This window comes from Mustela nivalis (genome assembly GCF_964662115.1).
Source record: "Mustela nivalis genome assembly, chromosome: 16".
NCBI classification, from domain to species: domain Eukaryota; kingdom Metazoa; phylum Chordata; class Mammalia; order Carnivora; family Mustelidae; genus Mustela; species Mustela nivalis.
In genome coordinates, this window is record NC_139035.1 from 28,764,768 (window position 1) to 28,780,379 (window position 15,612).

General features: G+C 57.0%; 1 protein-coding gene across 3 annotated transcripts in view; it reads right to left on the reverse strand.

Annotated features, from left to right (window-relative positions):
- Positions 1 to 303: 303 nt before the first annotated feature.
- STUM (stum, mechanosensory transduction mediator homolog) overlaps positions 304 to 15,612 on the reverse strand; it is a 54,990-nt gene continuing 39,681 nt past the window's right edge. For 2 of the 3 annotated variants that reach the window (XM_082704455.1, XM_082704454.1), the window contains 2 exons: positions 10,185 to 10,364; positions 304 to 5,929 (listed from right to left, as the gene is read on the reverse strand). In XM_082704455.1, coding sequence (XP_082560581.1) covers positions 5,895 to 5,929; positions 10,185 to 10,364 — 215 coding nt within the window. In that variant the 3' untranslated portion in view covers positions 304 to 5,894. Of the gene's footprint in view, positions 5,930 to 10,184; positions 10,365 to 10,678; positions 10,930 to 15,612 lie in introns of those variants that run through there. The other variant, XM_082704456.1, reaches the window with a different exon arrangement.

Here is a 15,612-nt window from a genome sequence, read left to right on the forward strand (position 1 = left end):
AACCCGGGGGGGCCCTGATGCCTGAGTGGGCAGACTCCCACCGGCAGAGGGATATGATCGCCAAACATGGGGGTCCCCAGGAGACCCCGGGGAAGGACATTCTTCGTGTTGAGACCACTGTACAAGCAGATGTCACAGAGAGAGGGCGTAAGTCAAGGTCCAATCAGCTGGAAAAAAAAGCACGCGGGGGCTTTGAGAAGCCACCAGAAAGGTCACATGAATGTTTATTACATAGAAAAGAGGGAAAGGAAGAAAAAGTTCCTAAAGCCTTATTTCCAGGATTTAAAAAACACAAACTTGGAATGCCAAAGAGATGCCATGCTTTGTATATTTAAAATCAGAATATAAATATGTACACGGAGATATGTACACACAGGTTTAGACGGTCATGCACGCTGTTTCCCATTACACGGATGACCACGGGGCTTGAGCTGGGACTTCCGAAGCTGGTGGGGCACCGGGGAGGTCAGGACCCTGCCCTGCGCCTCCAGGGGCTGTGAGGACCTGGCCAGTGGCAGTCGGGAGGTGGGACTGGTGGCGGCTGGGTTCTGAGGGTGCGGGGAAGGCCAAGCCACAGACCGGCCTGGGCCCCAGACTGCAAGTCTGGAAGCTTCTCTAGGTCCCCAGCTGGAGAATTTCTTCCTCTTGTATAACCGATGGAGGCTCCAGTCACTGGGATGGGCTGAAGAACCCCTTGGCCGGCGAGGATCCCAGGGGCAGCAGCTGGGGGTGGGGGGTGATCCCCATGGGTCTGGACAGAGATAAAATGAGGAAGCCCTGGGAGGTTTGGGAGAGGGTCTTGGCAGAGAACAAGAGAAATGGACAGCAATTCTTTCAACAGGAGGAAGAGAGACCCAAAGTCGCTCACGTATTGAAAACTATAAATCACAGCACAACACTCATCCAAATATAAATTCAGCTAATATGCACAGAATCAGTGTTTCTTTTTTTTAAATGTACTTTGTTTTCAAAAATTTGGCACCATTTACAATGGCATGTTTACCTTAGCCTGTGCAAAGGGCCAGCCAAGTGTTCTCATGGCACGCCCTGGTCACTTAGGGCCACCGCCAACAGCTCCCTGGTTGGGACACTAGCCAGATGCTCACCCAGAAAGTGGGGTGGGTATGACCTTGCCTGTCTCTCCTCACTGCTTCACATCCTGAGGCCAGGGCTGGGGGGCGGGGAGGATGGTGGGGAGGACTATCTGCAGCCATAGAAGAGCCCAGAAAGGGATCATGGTCCCCTCCTCTCTGGGAGACCCATGTCGTTCCTCCCACGAAGGCCAGTCGGGTTTGGTGGCTGGGGGTGTGGAACCATGGACCTTGGGAGGAAGAGCTCCAGGCACAGAGGCCCTTCGGGATCAAGTGAACTGTGTGCATCTGGGCCGTGTTGGGTGATGAGGACAAGTGCCACCTGCCAGGGCCCATGCTGGAGGTATGGCTCCTGGGCAGTGTGAGGGGACCCTCTGTGGATGTCAAGGTCCCAACCCTGAGTCCTGCCCTCACCCAGCAGCTGGAGGGGCTGTGAACATGTGTTTGGGGTGGGGGGAGTACACACACATGTGTAAGGGAGTGTGCATATGTCTGTGCTTCTGCCTGCCTAGGGTGCCAGTGGCCTGGCCTGCGGGTGGCCGGCATGCTGGCAAATCCAGGCAGACGGAGACAGAACTGGGGATTAAGTCCAGAGAGACAACTTGTACTGGAAACTCAGGACACCTACAAAGACGGCCCTATCATCCGCCTGCCCATGCGACAGAATCAGGAGGGGAGAGAGCGCAGTGTCTATCACTAGAAAGAGTCCCGGCTCCAGTGTGGCCATTTCCCAGTCGATGGGGCCCGGGGCCTCAGCCTCTGCCTCTGCAGGGCCCTGGGGCCATCCTCCAAGGCCTCTGCTCTGACAGAAATGGGACTGGCATTGGCTGCCTCACGTACAGATGGTCCAGCTGAGGCACAAGACGGGAGGAGAGAAAGCACTGAGCTGGAACTGGCCCTAGTGTTTGGGGCACGGGGCTCCCCAGCAGCACAGGGATTAGATTAGGGCAGATTGTCCAGTCGAGCCGTGCTTGCATGCCTCCGTGACCCCGCGAACGTTCACAAGTTCTCAGAGCCCAACAGGTGAGAATCGCTGGACCCCAACCAGCAGCCCCCAGCCCAGGCAGCCGCCAGCCTCCCCTCCCACAGCCCGGCCTCCTGCCTCCGCTCACCTTGCTGTTTCACCTGCACGGCGGGAAGAGCAGGTGAGGCGACCCCAGAGCTGCCCCCTGGGAGCCCCCCTCAGGCCGCAGCAGGCACGCTGGGTGCTTGCTGCACACACAAAGGATCACAGGGCCCCGCTTGCAAGAGCTACCCCTTTCCAGCCTGGGGGACCCCTGAGTAGAAGGCGCTCTGGCTTTGTTCAGCCTCAGGCGGGTTCATGGGGAGTAGCTCACACAACACCCCCGCCCCTGCGAGGTCCCAATCTCTGGGGATGGTCAACGAGGCTGGGAAACCTCTGAGGGTGCCCGTCCGCCTCCAGTCTCTCTGTTGTAAGCCTCCCAAACAAACCAACCACAGGAGCCAACAAGGGCCTGCGCCACCAACCAGGGGACACGTCAAGGTCAGTCATCCCTAAGCCAATTCCATAGGCCCAGGCAGCCCGCATCACCACCAGAGAAAACCTTCCAGGTCACGAAGGCCTCTGGGCTGAGGACAGGATGGGGCCCCACATCGGCCCTGCCCCACCCCCCCAAGTGGCCTTCGCAAACTCGCCCCCATCTGCGCAGGGATGGGGTTCACTAAAGAAAACATAGTAGATTTCGGGGGCAGTTTAAAAAGCTGGGCTGGCGCAGAAGGACCACCTCTGTGGACCCCAGGCTTCCTCCTCCAGCGCCTCAGGACTCTGGAAGGCATTCTCTGGGGCCTCGGGGCTCAGTGTTCGGTTTTCCTGAGGTCCCTGTCCTTCCTGGGGAAATTCGGACCATGTGGCTTTCTCGACCCTCTTGAGTTCGCGTGCTCCCCACTGCTCCTCGGTCCTCGTGGCGTCTGCACAAGGCTGAAGTCCCCGCCAAGCCTCTGGGACGTGGGGGATCAGAGGGCTGGGAGCAATCCTCTGCCTGCTCTCACTCCTGCTCTGGGCTGTGGGTTGGCGGGCCGCCCAGGACAGCGTGTGGTGGAACCGTCCAGTCCTTGCTGAGGAGGCTTTTCCTGTCACCTGCTACTTCCACGGGCAAGGCCATCCAGAGGCCCCTCTGGCTCAGAGATCTCATCCCCACTGCAGCAAGGCTTTGCCACAGGCCATGAGCTGCATGTTCGGGGCTTCATTCTCCCAATGCCTCAGCCCTGCCCTCTGGAAGTTCCGCATACTCACGTCCCCCCTGCCAGGATTGTTGGTTGGGGTCATAGGCGGCCCAAGGAGCCGCAGCAAGCCTGGCAAGGGCCCAACACCTGGAGGCTGTCCTTGTCGTCGGGGCTGACACGTGGTTCGGGGGCGGCAGAGGGAAGGCACCCTTCTGCAGGGCCCTTCCTCACCTCCCGACCCTGGTCTCAGCCGGTGACACCAAGGCCACAGTCTCATGTAGAGAGCTGCTATCTCAAGCCGTTCTCCCACGCAGCTGTTCTCACAGACTGGGGGTTCAGAGGACGGGGGTGCCTCCATCCTCGCACACACCAGCTCCACAGGAAGGGCTTCCTCCGGAGGCTGACATGCCCTCGAGTTCGGAAGCAGCTGGCAGCCGAGGGGTGCCATCCTTCCGAGCCCACAAACCCCTGTATAACCCATCCCACACCGGGGTTCACTCAAGAAACCCCCACCCGGGTCTGGATCACCACTAAGCACATCCCATAAATTGCTCTCTCTTCTGTCCCCCTCAGCAGCCACCCAAGCAGGGAATGCAAGATCCTTGCTTCCACCGCGGGGGCTGCGCCTGAGGCCTGTGGTCCCTCCCCGTGGTCCCTTCAAGCATGTGGGGGAAGAGGGCAGCGGGGTACTGCTCCTCCAACCTGGCTACAGGGGAGGCTCCCACACTGACACAGCTTCCCAGGGCGCCACCAGCAGCCACCTACTGTCTACCGGGCAGGGGATGCCATCTTCACACTCTAAAAGGCTCTGGCTTTCTGAATGAAACCAAAGCTGGTCCCACGCCTTGAAAATGCACAGGATTCCAAGCACGAAAGAAGCAGCAGCAGCAGCAAAGGCCTGGCTGGGGTCGGGAGGGAAGGGGGGCAGGGAAAAAAAGACACAGCCAGCTGTTCAGAGAGTGCAGCCGAGCTCCGGGCAGGGGATTTGGGTCTCCACAGTGGGCCAGAGCTACCCGACCCACAGGGAGCCCAAGGCCCCATGTCCCTGGCAGGATGAGAATCAGAAAGCCCAGCAGGGGAGGTGAGTGGGCTTGGGGAGCAAGGTGACCTGTCCAGCGGCAGGCTCCCCACGCACACCCACCCAGCGACAGGAAAAGGCCAGTCAGGGCACCTCGCCAGCCCTGGCCACACTCTGAGTCTCCAACAGACAAGAAAAGCCCTCTCCCAGGGAGTCTAAGAGGTTCTGTAAACAGCTTTGGGCCAGTACCCCAGTTTCACCATTCCCATGTTAGGAAGCAAATGAAAACAGACGTGTAGACATCCACCGTGACTTTGAATGGCCTCTCTCTCCACTTCAGAGCAATCCCCAACCTGCAGTGGCCCCAACACCTCCCGTGAGTCCCTCCCCCATCAGGGTCCAACTCCCCAACAACCATGCAGGCAGGCACTGTGAAGGCCCCTACCACCCCTTTGGAAAGGGAGGAATCCCGCGTGACCCCAGCAGGAGTCCCAGGCCCCGCAAGAGGGATTTTCAGAAACAAGTCCGCCACCCCAGACAATTTTTTTTTTCAATTCTAAATCCCCCAAAAGCTCTCGAATGCTAAGTTTTCTTCCATAACTTATTTAGGCCAAGATCTGACCTGAACCAAGCAAGCTGAGGCTATTCATGGTTTTTATTAATCCCAATTAGTCTGACTTTTCACAGGGTTCTCTGCAAAATCAGTCATGCGCTTGGCGGTCGGGAGGTGCCCCGGACTGCGGGGGTGTTAGGAAACGCATGGTAAATGGGTCTCACTCCGTCTCAGATACACGTTTTCTGAACTCAGAGACCCATCCAGCCCCAAGGATTTTAGGAGGACTATGGACCAGGCGTGGTATTCTGTATAATGTGAAGGCTCAGCAGGCCTATGCTCGCCCACACCTGCACTGGGGAGCCTGCGTCTACACACCTGGCAAGCCCTTTTGCCCAGAGATGGAGTCACCAGCAAAGGTCAAAAGGTCAAAACACACCCAGGCCCAGAGATTTCAGTGGCGAGGAGGGAGGGTGGGTGAACGGTAGGCTGCAGTAAGGGAGCACAGGGCCAGGAGAGACTTTTGGGGACCCGTCCCCAGGCAGCCCTGGGATGGCAGAGGGCACAGCAGACCTTTCCACACCGGGCTGGGTGCTCACTCCTGCCCTGGCTCATTCCTGCCCTGGCGTGGCCCCAGGGAGACCAAACAGTCAGATGGGGGCTGGGGACCCAGAGGAAGGGTCCACTGAACCCTGCCCCTGCCTGGCAGCTCTGGGGCACCCTGGCAGGGGGCAGGGAGACGTGCAGGGTAGGGGCAAGCCGAGCATCCCAGCCTCGCTGTCCGCGATACCTCCCCCCACTCCCCACCCTCCACCCCACCTGAGATGCTCTGGGGGCCTGTGTCTTTCTGGAGCAGGGGGAGGGGCTGGCAGCCTCGCAGCCTGCCAAGAACAGCAGATGCGTTTTCAAAATAAATAATGTTTTTTAAATCCCCCTCTTCCACTCCAACCCCGGGAGATGGCAGAAGAGCAAGTGAGGTCCCGGTGCCCACTGCAGCCTGGCGCAGCCCTCATGGGACCACCCTGGAATTCTCGGCAGCGCCTTCGACTCACAGCTGCTGTGGGATGCCCTGCTCCTTGTATCCTGTGTGGAAGAAGAAGAGATGAGACAGTGAGATGCATACTTCCTACAGGATTTCTCCAGGAGGTGCCTGTAAACTGCAATATGGTCATGAAATCTTATTCACACTAGGGTGTGAATGGCTGCTATACTCAGGGTCCACCTTTTCTGGAGGGCATGAGCTTTTTAACCAGAACAGAAAGATGCAGGAAGAACTGTGGAACCTTGGGTTTGGTGAGGTTATGGGACAGGAGGGCATCCGGGATGGGGGGTGGGGGGCACGGTGATCGACATGCCCCGAAACCACTGCCCAGGAGACTGCTGGGTGGGCCTCCATCCCCGAAAGCCAGGCTCCTGGGACGTGTGGACAGAGAGGAGGATGGAAAGAAAAACAGCAAGACAGGACACAGAAGACCGTCAGCATGTGTCTGTTCAATCAGCCGGACGTCTTGGACACAGACAAACATGACCGAGGACTCCGAGCCTTTAAAACACTGTTGACCATCACAAGACCACTGGGATGAAGTTATGAGTTTGGGATTGGCGAAATGCCTCCCACCCCACTGAGAGCTGGCAACTTAGCTCCAGAGGAGTTTCTGAGGACCTAACGGTTTTTTTCTCTCATTATTTACCAAATTATTCACCAATTTTAAGTCTGAATCATGTGCGGGAAATGCAGAAAAAAGATGACATCACAGACGACACAGGAGTGACCATGTGTTGTTGAAGCCACTGCAGGCCCCGAGGGGCTCAGTGTGCTAGGCCCCAGACTTCTGTCTACACTTTAACACTTTCCACACTACAGCTAGAAATCCCACCAAACAAAAACACAAAGAAGATATACAGAAGCACAAAAATAAATGAAAATAGATAAAAACCAAAAACAAGACGAAAGCCCGGCGGCCCGCTGGGGTGAACGTGTGGGGGAGAGTGGTGCGCAGGGTGGGCAGCAGCCCTGGCTGGGGGCCCTGCACCCACCAGCAGACTCACCTTGGGAAACTTGGGGGCAACACAGGGATGTGAGGCCGCAGGATGGAAAGGAGGAAAAGAGAAAAAGAAAACAGGGTGAAAACAGAGACCAGAAGGACTGGCGGAAGTCTAAAAAGCATCAGGATGTGTAAGCGCTCTGCCCGGGCTCTGGGGACTGGCAGGTGGGTGCTGGGACTGGGGCGTGTGGCCAGAGCTCTCCCCACCCCAGGTTCACAGCCTGCAGCCCCACAACTCAGCCAAGCGCACTCCTCCCCTGGGGCCACCTGCTGACCCTCCCTCTGGGCTCACCCCCACCTGCCTGGAGAAGCCGACCGCGGGCCCCGAGGAGCTCAGTGTGCTAGGTGCACCTGCGGGGGGACGGCTGCGGGACATGCTCAGGAGGTTGAGATGCTCCCTCCTGGCCCCAGCCGGGCTCTGTGTGGTCACCCCGTATAGAGACAGGAGTCCTGTACATACATCCTAATGCCTGGGGACAGACAGAGGCAAACAGATCTCCTGCTGCAGATACCCCGATGGACCGGCAGAGGCGCCGAAGTCCCGTGTGGAGAACATGCAGATGGGTAAGCAGACGGTGTCGTGTTGGGGTGGACATGGGGCAGAGAGCATGGGGAACTACCCCATATTTCTCCATCCTCGACCAGGACAGACTGTGGTGGGCTCGTTGTTATTATCAACAGAATGGCTTGCTAATGTCCCGGACTGCTTAGGTCTGCAATTCCCTGCTCGCCCTCTTAGCGGCTTTTCTGGATAGTGTATGTGTTGATGACCCCCTGGCCAGTGCTGTGTGGAAGGTCATCCTCAGGGTGCCTGGGGGGCTCAGTCGTTAAGTGCCTGCCTTCCACTCAAGTCATGATCTTGGGGTCCTGGGATAAAGCCCTCTGCTCAGCAGGGAGTCTGCTTCCCCCTCTCCCTCTGCCTGCCACTAGCCCCTGCTTATTCTCTGTCTGTCTGTCTCTCTCTCTCAAATAAATAAGTAAAACCTTTTTTTTTTTTTTTTAATCATCCTCTACTGTTCCAGCTGAGAGGTTTCCTTCATTTTTGCAGCAAGGGGCTGGAGTGGACCCAGAAAGAATGGCCCTCGTCCAACTATCAGTTAGGACAGACGAGTCCCTTGTGGGACCTCCTGGCAAAGTCACCATCCCCCGCAGGACCTGTGTGCTCCGCCATCCCTCGGAGCCACCCCCAGCCTGCAGCCGCCTCTCAACAGCAGTGATTACACATCCTTCCGGGGCAGGTTTGCTTTCTGGAACGAGTCACCCCTGCCAAGATAGGTGGCTGAGTCCGGCAGGCGGCATAGCCAGTGGGCAGGGGTGAGGTGTGGTGGGTTTTCTCCTACAGCCAAGTCTGAAAAGTCTGGTGCAAAAAACCAGCATCCCCGGGGCCAGTGTGCAGACATCCAAGAAACTGAGTGGCCACAGCGAGGGCCCGGGGCCCCGGGGCGGGGTGGGAACCCGGCTTCTCACACCAAGCATCCCGGCTGCACTCTCAGTGCCAGCCACAGGGCCAGGCTTTCTGGCTGAGCCCACAGTCTGGGGTGATGCAAAGAGAGGAAGAGGAAGAGGCCCCATCTGACTCATCAGGGTCCATGCTTCCTAGTCTAGGATCTGATCGGGGGGCCCTTCCAGTTATCTTTAAGACACAGACCCTGTGGTGTTTAAAACCCCTGGGTTTTAAGGGAGACCAAGATAAAAACAACCAGAAAGCTCTAGGAACAAGGCGCCCATTCACTGAAAGGGAGCTGGGTGACGCAGGTGCATTCTACTTGAGGGGAAAGTCTCCTCCTTCAGGTGCCCAAGCACCTGGCCAGACAATGGGGTCACGCAGGAGGAAGCCGTCAAAGGGGTCAGGCCTCGTTCGGGGTCAGGCCTTCCGACTACGGCTGAGGACGTGTCCCACAGCAAGGCCCCCAGGTCCCAAATGGGAAAGGGTCAGGAGCCAGTGGGCCATCGCACAGGCCCCTGGGGAAGCTTTGGGCTCTACAGTCCCTGTTCCCGGGCACAGGGCGAGGCGCCCATGGCGGGCCTGCCTGGGTCTCTGACTCTTCTGCCTGCTCCCCTCCCTGAGAGCCTCCCTGTGCCTGCCCTGAGAGCAGCCCTCTGCAGCCTAGCCCTCCCCGGGGCCAACCCACCCAGCCCCGGAGCTCTGGCCAGGCCTGCTGGTCCCCTCCTGTTCTCCTGGCTGGCCCCCACCTCCCAGGGTCTGCCACTGCCTCTCAGACCTCTCTTGCTGGATGTCCTGCTTCCAGGTGGCCAGTCTGCCCAACCAACTGGCTCCAGGGGACCCCAGTTGGGCTCTGGGACCTGCATTTTTTTTCTGGCCCGTGGCTTGACTGGTCACTGACCGGAGGCTTGGCCTGGCCTGGCAGCTGTGTGTGCCCTGCCTCCTCAGAGGACCCTGAAACCAGAGGGAGTCAGCTACGGGTCATTCTAGATCGTTCTAGCTCATTCCCCATAACTCACATCCATGCTCTGGCACTGACAGGCCAGCCCAGGAGGGGCTTTGTTGCACAGGACACCAGGGGGTCCCTGGGGCATGAAGAGAGGGCAACGCGGTGCCTGAGAGGATGCGGTCCCTGTCCGTGGGAGTCCACGGCGGCGTGGACAGAACGTGTGAAAACGCCGGCCACGTGCAGTGTCTGCTCTAAGAGCTCAAGGTTACTTCACAGATGTTATGTCCATCCGGTGAGCTCTGTAACGTCAGGCACTTTCTCAAAACAGTTTTGTGTCTGACTCAAGTTTGTACTAAATGATGGGCGAAGGTCCCCTCAAGAAGGAGCCACACTTAGGTCAAAGGAAGGAGAAAACCGTACTGTCTGGCTATAAAAACCAAACACAACAACACAACAACCCACAGTTACAGGACTTCCCGTGGGCAGGGAGGCCACGTGGGTTCTCCTTCTTTCTGGAAACTGGCACCACCAGGCACACGGACCGCATCCCGGCTACCCAAGGTGGTCTGGGGCTGTTCCCTCAACAAGGAGGATGCCCAAGGTGTTTGAGCTGGTCAGAAGCTCCATCCTGTCTCGTTCACACCCTCGGGCTCAGGACTCCCAGCAGGCATGGGGCTGGGCATGCGGGGGGTCAGGGACTGGGACAGGGGAAGGGTCCCCTCTGCCAGGCAGCTGCAGACTCCTGTAACCAGCACACAGGTGCGCCTTCCTAAGCGCCCGGCCCCAGGGAGGAGGAGACCTCCCGGCAAGGTGCTCCCCCTGGCGAGACCACACGGCCCAGACCATCCAGCACCAGCCCCTCCTCCAGCCCAGCCCCCGGACGCATGGGTGGCTACTCACTGGCGAGGATGACCATGTCCATGCCCCAGAAGATGCTCATGATCCAGCCCACCATGACGATGGCCGTGAGGGTCTGGATGAGGGCCGCTGCGATGTTGAGCCAGAAGACACAGCATACGTGCCTGTCCGGGAGGTCAGTACGGGCTCCACACAGCACCGCGAAGGCCGAGACAAACGTGCCTGTGAGACACCGGAGGGGACAGCCTTCTGAGTGCACTGGGGGCAAGAGCCACACGCATGCTCCCGGCCAGCCGGAGGCCCTGCTATCCAACGCCAACCCCAGGGAGCTAGGAGAGGGGTGGCCTGTGTCCAGTACCTTCCCACTCAGACCCGGCTCACCTCTGGTCCCCATGCTGGGGGAGCCGAGGCACCAGCCCTGGGATGTGTGGGCCCAGGCCCAGCATAGTCCTGAGGCCCAGCACAGTTCTGGGGCCATGATAAGCTGTCCCTGCCACAAGGGAGCCACCGTGCAGCCCCCTGTGAGGACAGTGAACAGCCTGGGGAAGGACATCCACCTTGTGTGGCAGAAGTTGTGAAGGTCTAGCAGCTGAGAGGTAGGAACCAGAGTCCCTGGGGTGACACGGAAGCCACCCACAGAGGCAAATTCAGGAAGTGACTCCCAGAACACTCACTAATTGCAAAGGGACAGGAGCAGAGACCCCAGGTTCCTGCAGGGTGGAAAAGGCAAGACCGGTGCCCGTGTTTAAGACCCATCTCTGACGGGGTTCCCCTGGACACCCCAGACCTGCAAGGGGAGGGAAAGGGGGCCCAAGACTTGCTGAATATCCACAAGCCACAAAGTGATGTAGCAGGTGTGTCCAGGTCCCTTAGCCAGTAGGACTTCCCAGATCCCTGCACGTGCTAGGGACACATGTCCCTGCACTTAGTGACATCTTCCTGGAGCCAGGCTCTCTCCTCCCTGGGCTCTGAGCCCTGTGGCCAGCCTGCAGAAAAGCTAGGCCACTGGCTCCCCACCCTAATCTCCAGACACTGGACACCCAGGGACGGTCTCCCAGAGAGGGTCTCCCAGCCACGTGTGACCAGAGGGCAGGAAGGGACATGTGCCGAGGCAGGCAGGCAAGCTGATTACCCCCAGGGCAAAGCCTGTGCCTGCTGTGGACGGTCTCTCTGGTCCACCGAGGCAGGGGGATGAGTTCCTGGCCGAGGCTGAGGGTAGCTCCTGGCCCCTCCCAAATGGAGAGTCTGGGGAAGTGAGAGTTGCCCGGAGCAGCCTCCTACCCTCACCCAGACAAGGGATGAGACAGCCCCATCTGCCCAGAAGAGCTCCTGTGCGCGCTCGATCTCTCTCTCTCTCTCAAATAAATAATTTTTTAAAAGATATACAGAGAGCTACAAAAAGCAAACGAGGGCGCCTGGGTGGCTCAGTGGGTTAAGCCGCTGCCTTCAGCTCAGGTCATGATCTCAGGGTCCTGGGATCGAGTCCCGCATCGGGCTCTCTGCTCAGCAGGGAACCTGCTTCCTCCTCTCTCTCTCTGCCTTCCCCTCTGCCTACTTGTGATCTCTGTCAAATAAATAATTTAAAAATCTTAAAAAAAAAAAAAAAAGCAAACGAATATTGTATTGGCAAAAAAACAGACCATTGGAACAGAACTGAGAGCCTGGAAATAAACCCAGGGATGTACAATCAACTAGTCTTTGACAAGGATGAGGAACAGGAGAGAAGATGGTCTCTTGATCAGTGGTGCCGGGATAACTGGATATTCACATGGGAAACAATGGAGCTGGACCCCTACACAGACACGAAGCTCCCCCACTGTGGGTCCTAGTGATGGTTCCTTGGATATGACACCTAAAGTTCAAGCAACTGAAGCAAAAAATAAACATGTGGGACAACATCAAGCTCAAAAGTTTCTGCAGAGCAAAGGAAACCATCCACAGAGTGAAAAGACAACCTGTGGAATGGGAGAAAATACCTGCAAAATGTGTGTTTGATAACGGGTTAATCTCCAAAATACAGAGAGAATTCATACAGCTCAGTAGCAGAAAAACCACCCAATTAAAACATGGGCAAAGGACCTGAACAGACGCTTCTCCAAAGAAGACACCCAGACGGCCAACAGACACATGAGAAGATGCTCAGGGAAATGCCAATCAAAACCACAAGATGTTACCTCCCACCCGTCAGAATGGCCAGGATCAAAAGACACAGATGAGAGATACCTAGTGTTGTCGAGGATGCGGGGGAAAAGGAACCCTCGTGCTCTGCTGCTGGGATTGTAAATGGGTGCAGCCATTTACAGGATGGAGGGTCCTCAAAAAATGAAACATGCAACGACCATATGGCCCAGCCATATGGGGAAAACGAAAACATTAATTCAAAGAGATATCCGCTCCCCAAGTTCACTGCAGCATTATTTGTAGTAGCGAAGTCATGTCTACGGATGGAGGGATGGATAGATATCATGGTGCACGTGTGCACGATGGAATATCATTCAGCCATGAAAACCGAGAGAACCCTACCACCCGTGACAACATAATGCCTTCATCTCACTAAGGTGAGATAAGCCAGACGGAGAAAGGCAAACACTGCAGGATCTCACTGATACGTGGGATCTCAAACAAAACAACAAACAAACTCAGGAAAAAAGGTCAGACGTGTGGTTATAGGGGGGTGGGAGAGCTGGGGGGGGGGGCGGGTCAGAGGGTCTAAATCCCACGTGCAAGGGAAGGAAGCACCAGGGGGGTGTCTCGTAGCCAACCCTGCTGTGGGACTTGGAGGGACAGAAAAATCCCGAGTTCTCGCCACATGAAGACAAGGGCTTTGTGTCTTTGTGTCGTATCTGTAGGAGCAACTGGATGCTAGCGGAGCGTCCTGTGCTGTTCGCTTCACTGCAGACGTCAGCGAAACCATCACGCTGCACACCTCAACCTCGCACCGTGATGGGTCTCAACGATTTTTCAGGAAAGCTGAAAACAATGCAGATGCCCAAGTCCCACCTAATCCAAATTTAGATCACCGGGCGGGAAGCGGGGTGGGGGGCAAGAATCCGCATTTCTAGGAAAGTTCCCCCCTCCACGCACATGCCCACTCAAGTGTGAGAATCATGGAGGAAGCGGCCCTTCCATGTTACCGGCACAGAGCGGGGAGACTTGGGAGAAGGTGGTTCTCCTCTCACACCCACGGACAGCTGGGCCAGTGGCGCAGAGCAGGGCTGGACCTTCCTTCCTGCGGGCTGTGGCTGGCTGGGGTCTCTCAGCGGCTCATCCAGATGCCTGACCCGGTGCCTGCCCTGTGGAACCCCCAGATGAGTGAGGAAGCTCCTTAACCACCTGACGGAGGAGGAAGGAGGCTAGGGGTACGCCCCAGTTTACAGAGGTGGGGATGATGGAGATGATATTGAACCCAGCCTCCTCCCCTGGGGAGAGGGAGGTTGCTGTGGGGGTAGGACCAGTGACCTGGGCAGGGGTGGCAGGCTGCTGGGGCACTAGCCAAGGGGCTCTGAAAGCCCAAAGAAGGTGCACGCCCCTAAGCTGGGGGAAATGGAGCTCTGACAGTGTTTGGAGCCAGAGACATGACAGAAGAAGTGACTGAAGATGACATGCCAGCAGCATGCTGAGTGGGTTGGAAGGGTCAGGGATGAGCCAGCAGCAGCTGGGGAAGGACAGGACATGGACTCAGGGCTTGGGAGTGAACACGGGAGGAAACAGGAGACTTGGGGCCCCTTGGGAAGCGTGTACCTCCGTCCTTTGCCTCTGCTGATCTCGTGCGTGCTGGGAAATGAGATGAACGAGGATTGACACCATTAAAAAGGAGAAACTAAAAAAACAAGTGACGAGTTGGGCGGCCCCGGACTGAGCGAGGCTGAGTGATGGGGCCGCACTGCCCAGCCTTGGACTAGATGCAGATCTGTCTGGTGTAGCAGCCTGAATGCTTTTCTGCCAGGATGTTGGACCCTTACACTAAAAAATAAGGAAAATTAGTTCAGCTCCTACGGAGAACATATGGAGGGTCCTCAAAAACTCAAAAATAGAATCCCCAGCTAGCCCAGCAGTTTCACTTCCGGGTCTGTGAAAACAGAAAGCGTGAGAGCACCCCGAGTGCCGACAGGTGGACGAGAGGATGAACAAAAGATGGTGTATACACACACCGGAATGTTCTTCAGCCCACAAAAGGAAGGAGATCCTGACTCCTGCTACTGCCAGGATGACCTTTGAGGACATTATGCCAAGGGAAAGAAGCCAGTCACAAAAAACGATACTTCATGATTCCATCTATGCGAGGCGCCCGAGGGGTCGCTTTCATAGGGACAGACAGTAGGAGGGTGACAGCCAGGGGCTGGGAGCGGGGATGGGCACCTAGACTTTCATGGGGACAGAGTTTCCGTTTCGCAAGGCAAAGTTATTCTGGAGATGGCTGTTGAAGGTGGCAGCTGGACAGGGCAAGTGGACCTCATGCCCGTTTCTTATTACGCGCATGTTACCACAATAAAAAAAAAATGAAATACGTAAGTAAAGAAACATCATCCTTTATGATTTTCAAAAGACCCCTGAGGACCTCCACCTCCTGTGGCCAGAGTCGTCCTTGGGAGGCCATGGAGCAGCGGGGCCCCGACCTGTGGCTGAACGCCAGCCTGCCTGCCCGCATCCGTTCGGCTGAGCCACATGAAGTGCCCATCTCTGCGGGTCAGGCTACGGCTCAGCCTGCTGCGTAGACGGACACTGGGGGCCTGAGAAACTCCGTCCCTGAGCTCCGAGCTCTCAATTACAAAGCCATCTGGTCCGTCAGCCGTCAAAAGACGGACCCTCACCAGAACCCCCAAACTGAATAGAGGGCCCCGGGCGTCTACACACACCTGTCCGCCCGCCGAGGGGAGAGGACAGCTTGACGCACCGGCCGCTCTGTGGACACACGGCGCTTCGCAACATGGCGATGCCAGCAAAGACCCAGGCCCGTCTGCTGGGAGGAGACAGGCCTGCCCACGGTGTGTTCGAAAGAGGAGACAAACTCGGGGCACCTGGGTGGCTCGGTTGGTTGAGTGTCTGACTGTTAGTTTCAACTCAGGTTGTGATCTCACCGTCGTGGGATCGAGCCCCACCTCGGGCTCGGAGCTCAGCAGAGTCTGCTTCAAATTCTCTCTCCCTCTCCCTCCCGCTCACTGTCCCTCAAATACATAAAATCTTTGGAAGGAAGGAAGGGAGGGAGGGAAGGAAGAAAGAAAATGAAGGGAGGGAGGGAAAGACAGGGGGGCACACTTACAGGTGTGAGCGCGGGGACTCTGGTCACCCCTTTCCTTCGCACACATGGACATGCTCAGGGTAACTCTGGGACGTGCACAGAAACACGAGCACCTCGCACCCTGAGCGATTTGTACAACATGTATGTGTATAGATGTTACCAGCAGCTGCATTCACTTTGATAAATTAATCATCAATTAATACTAATTAGGATCAATAATTTCACTAAGTA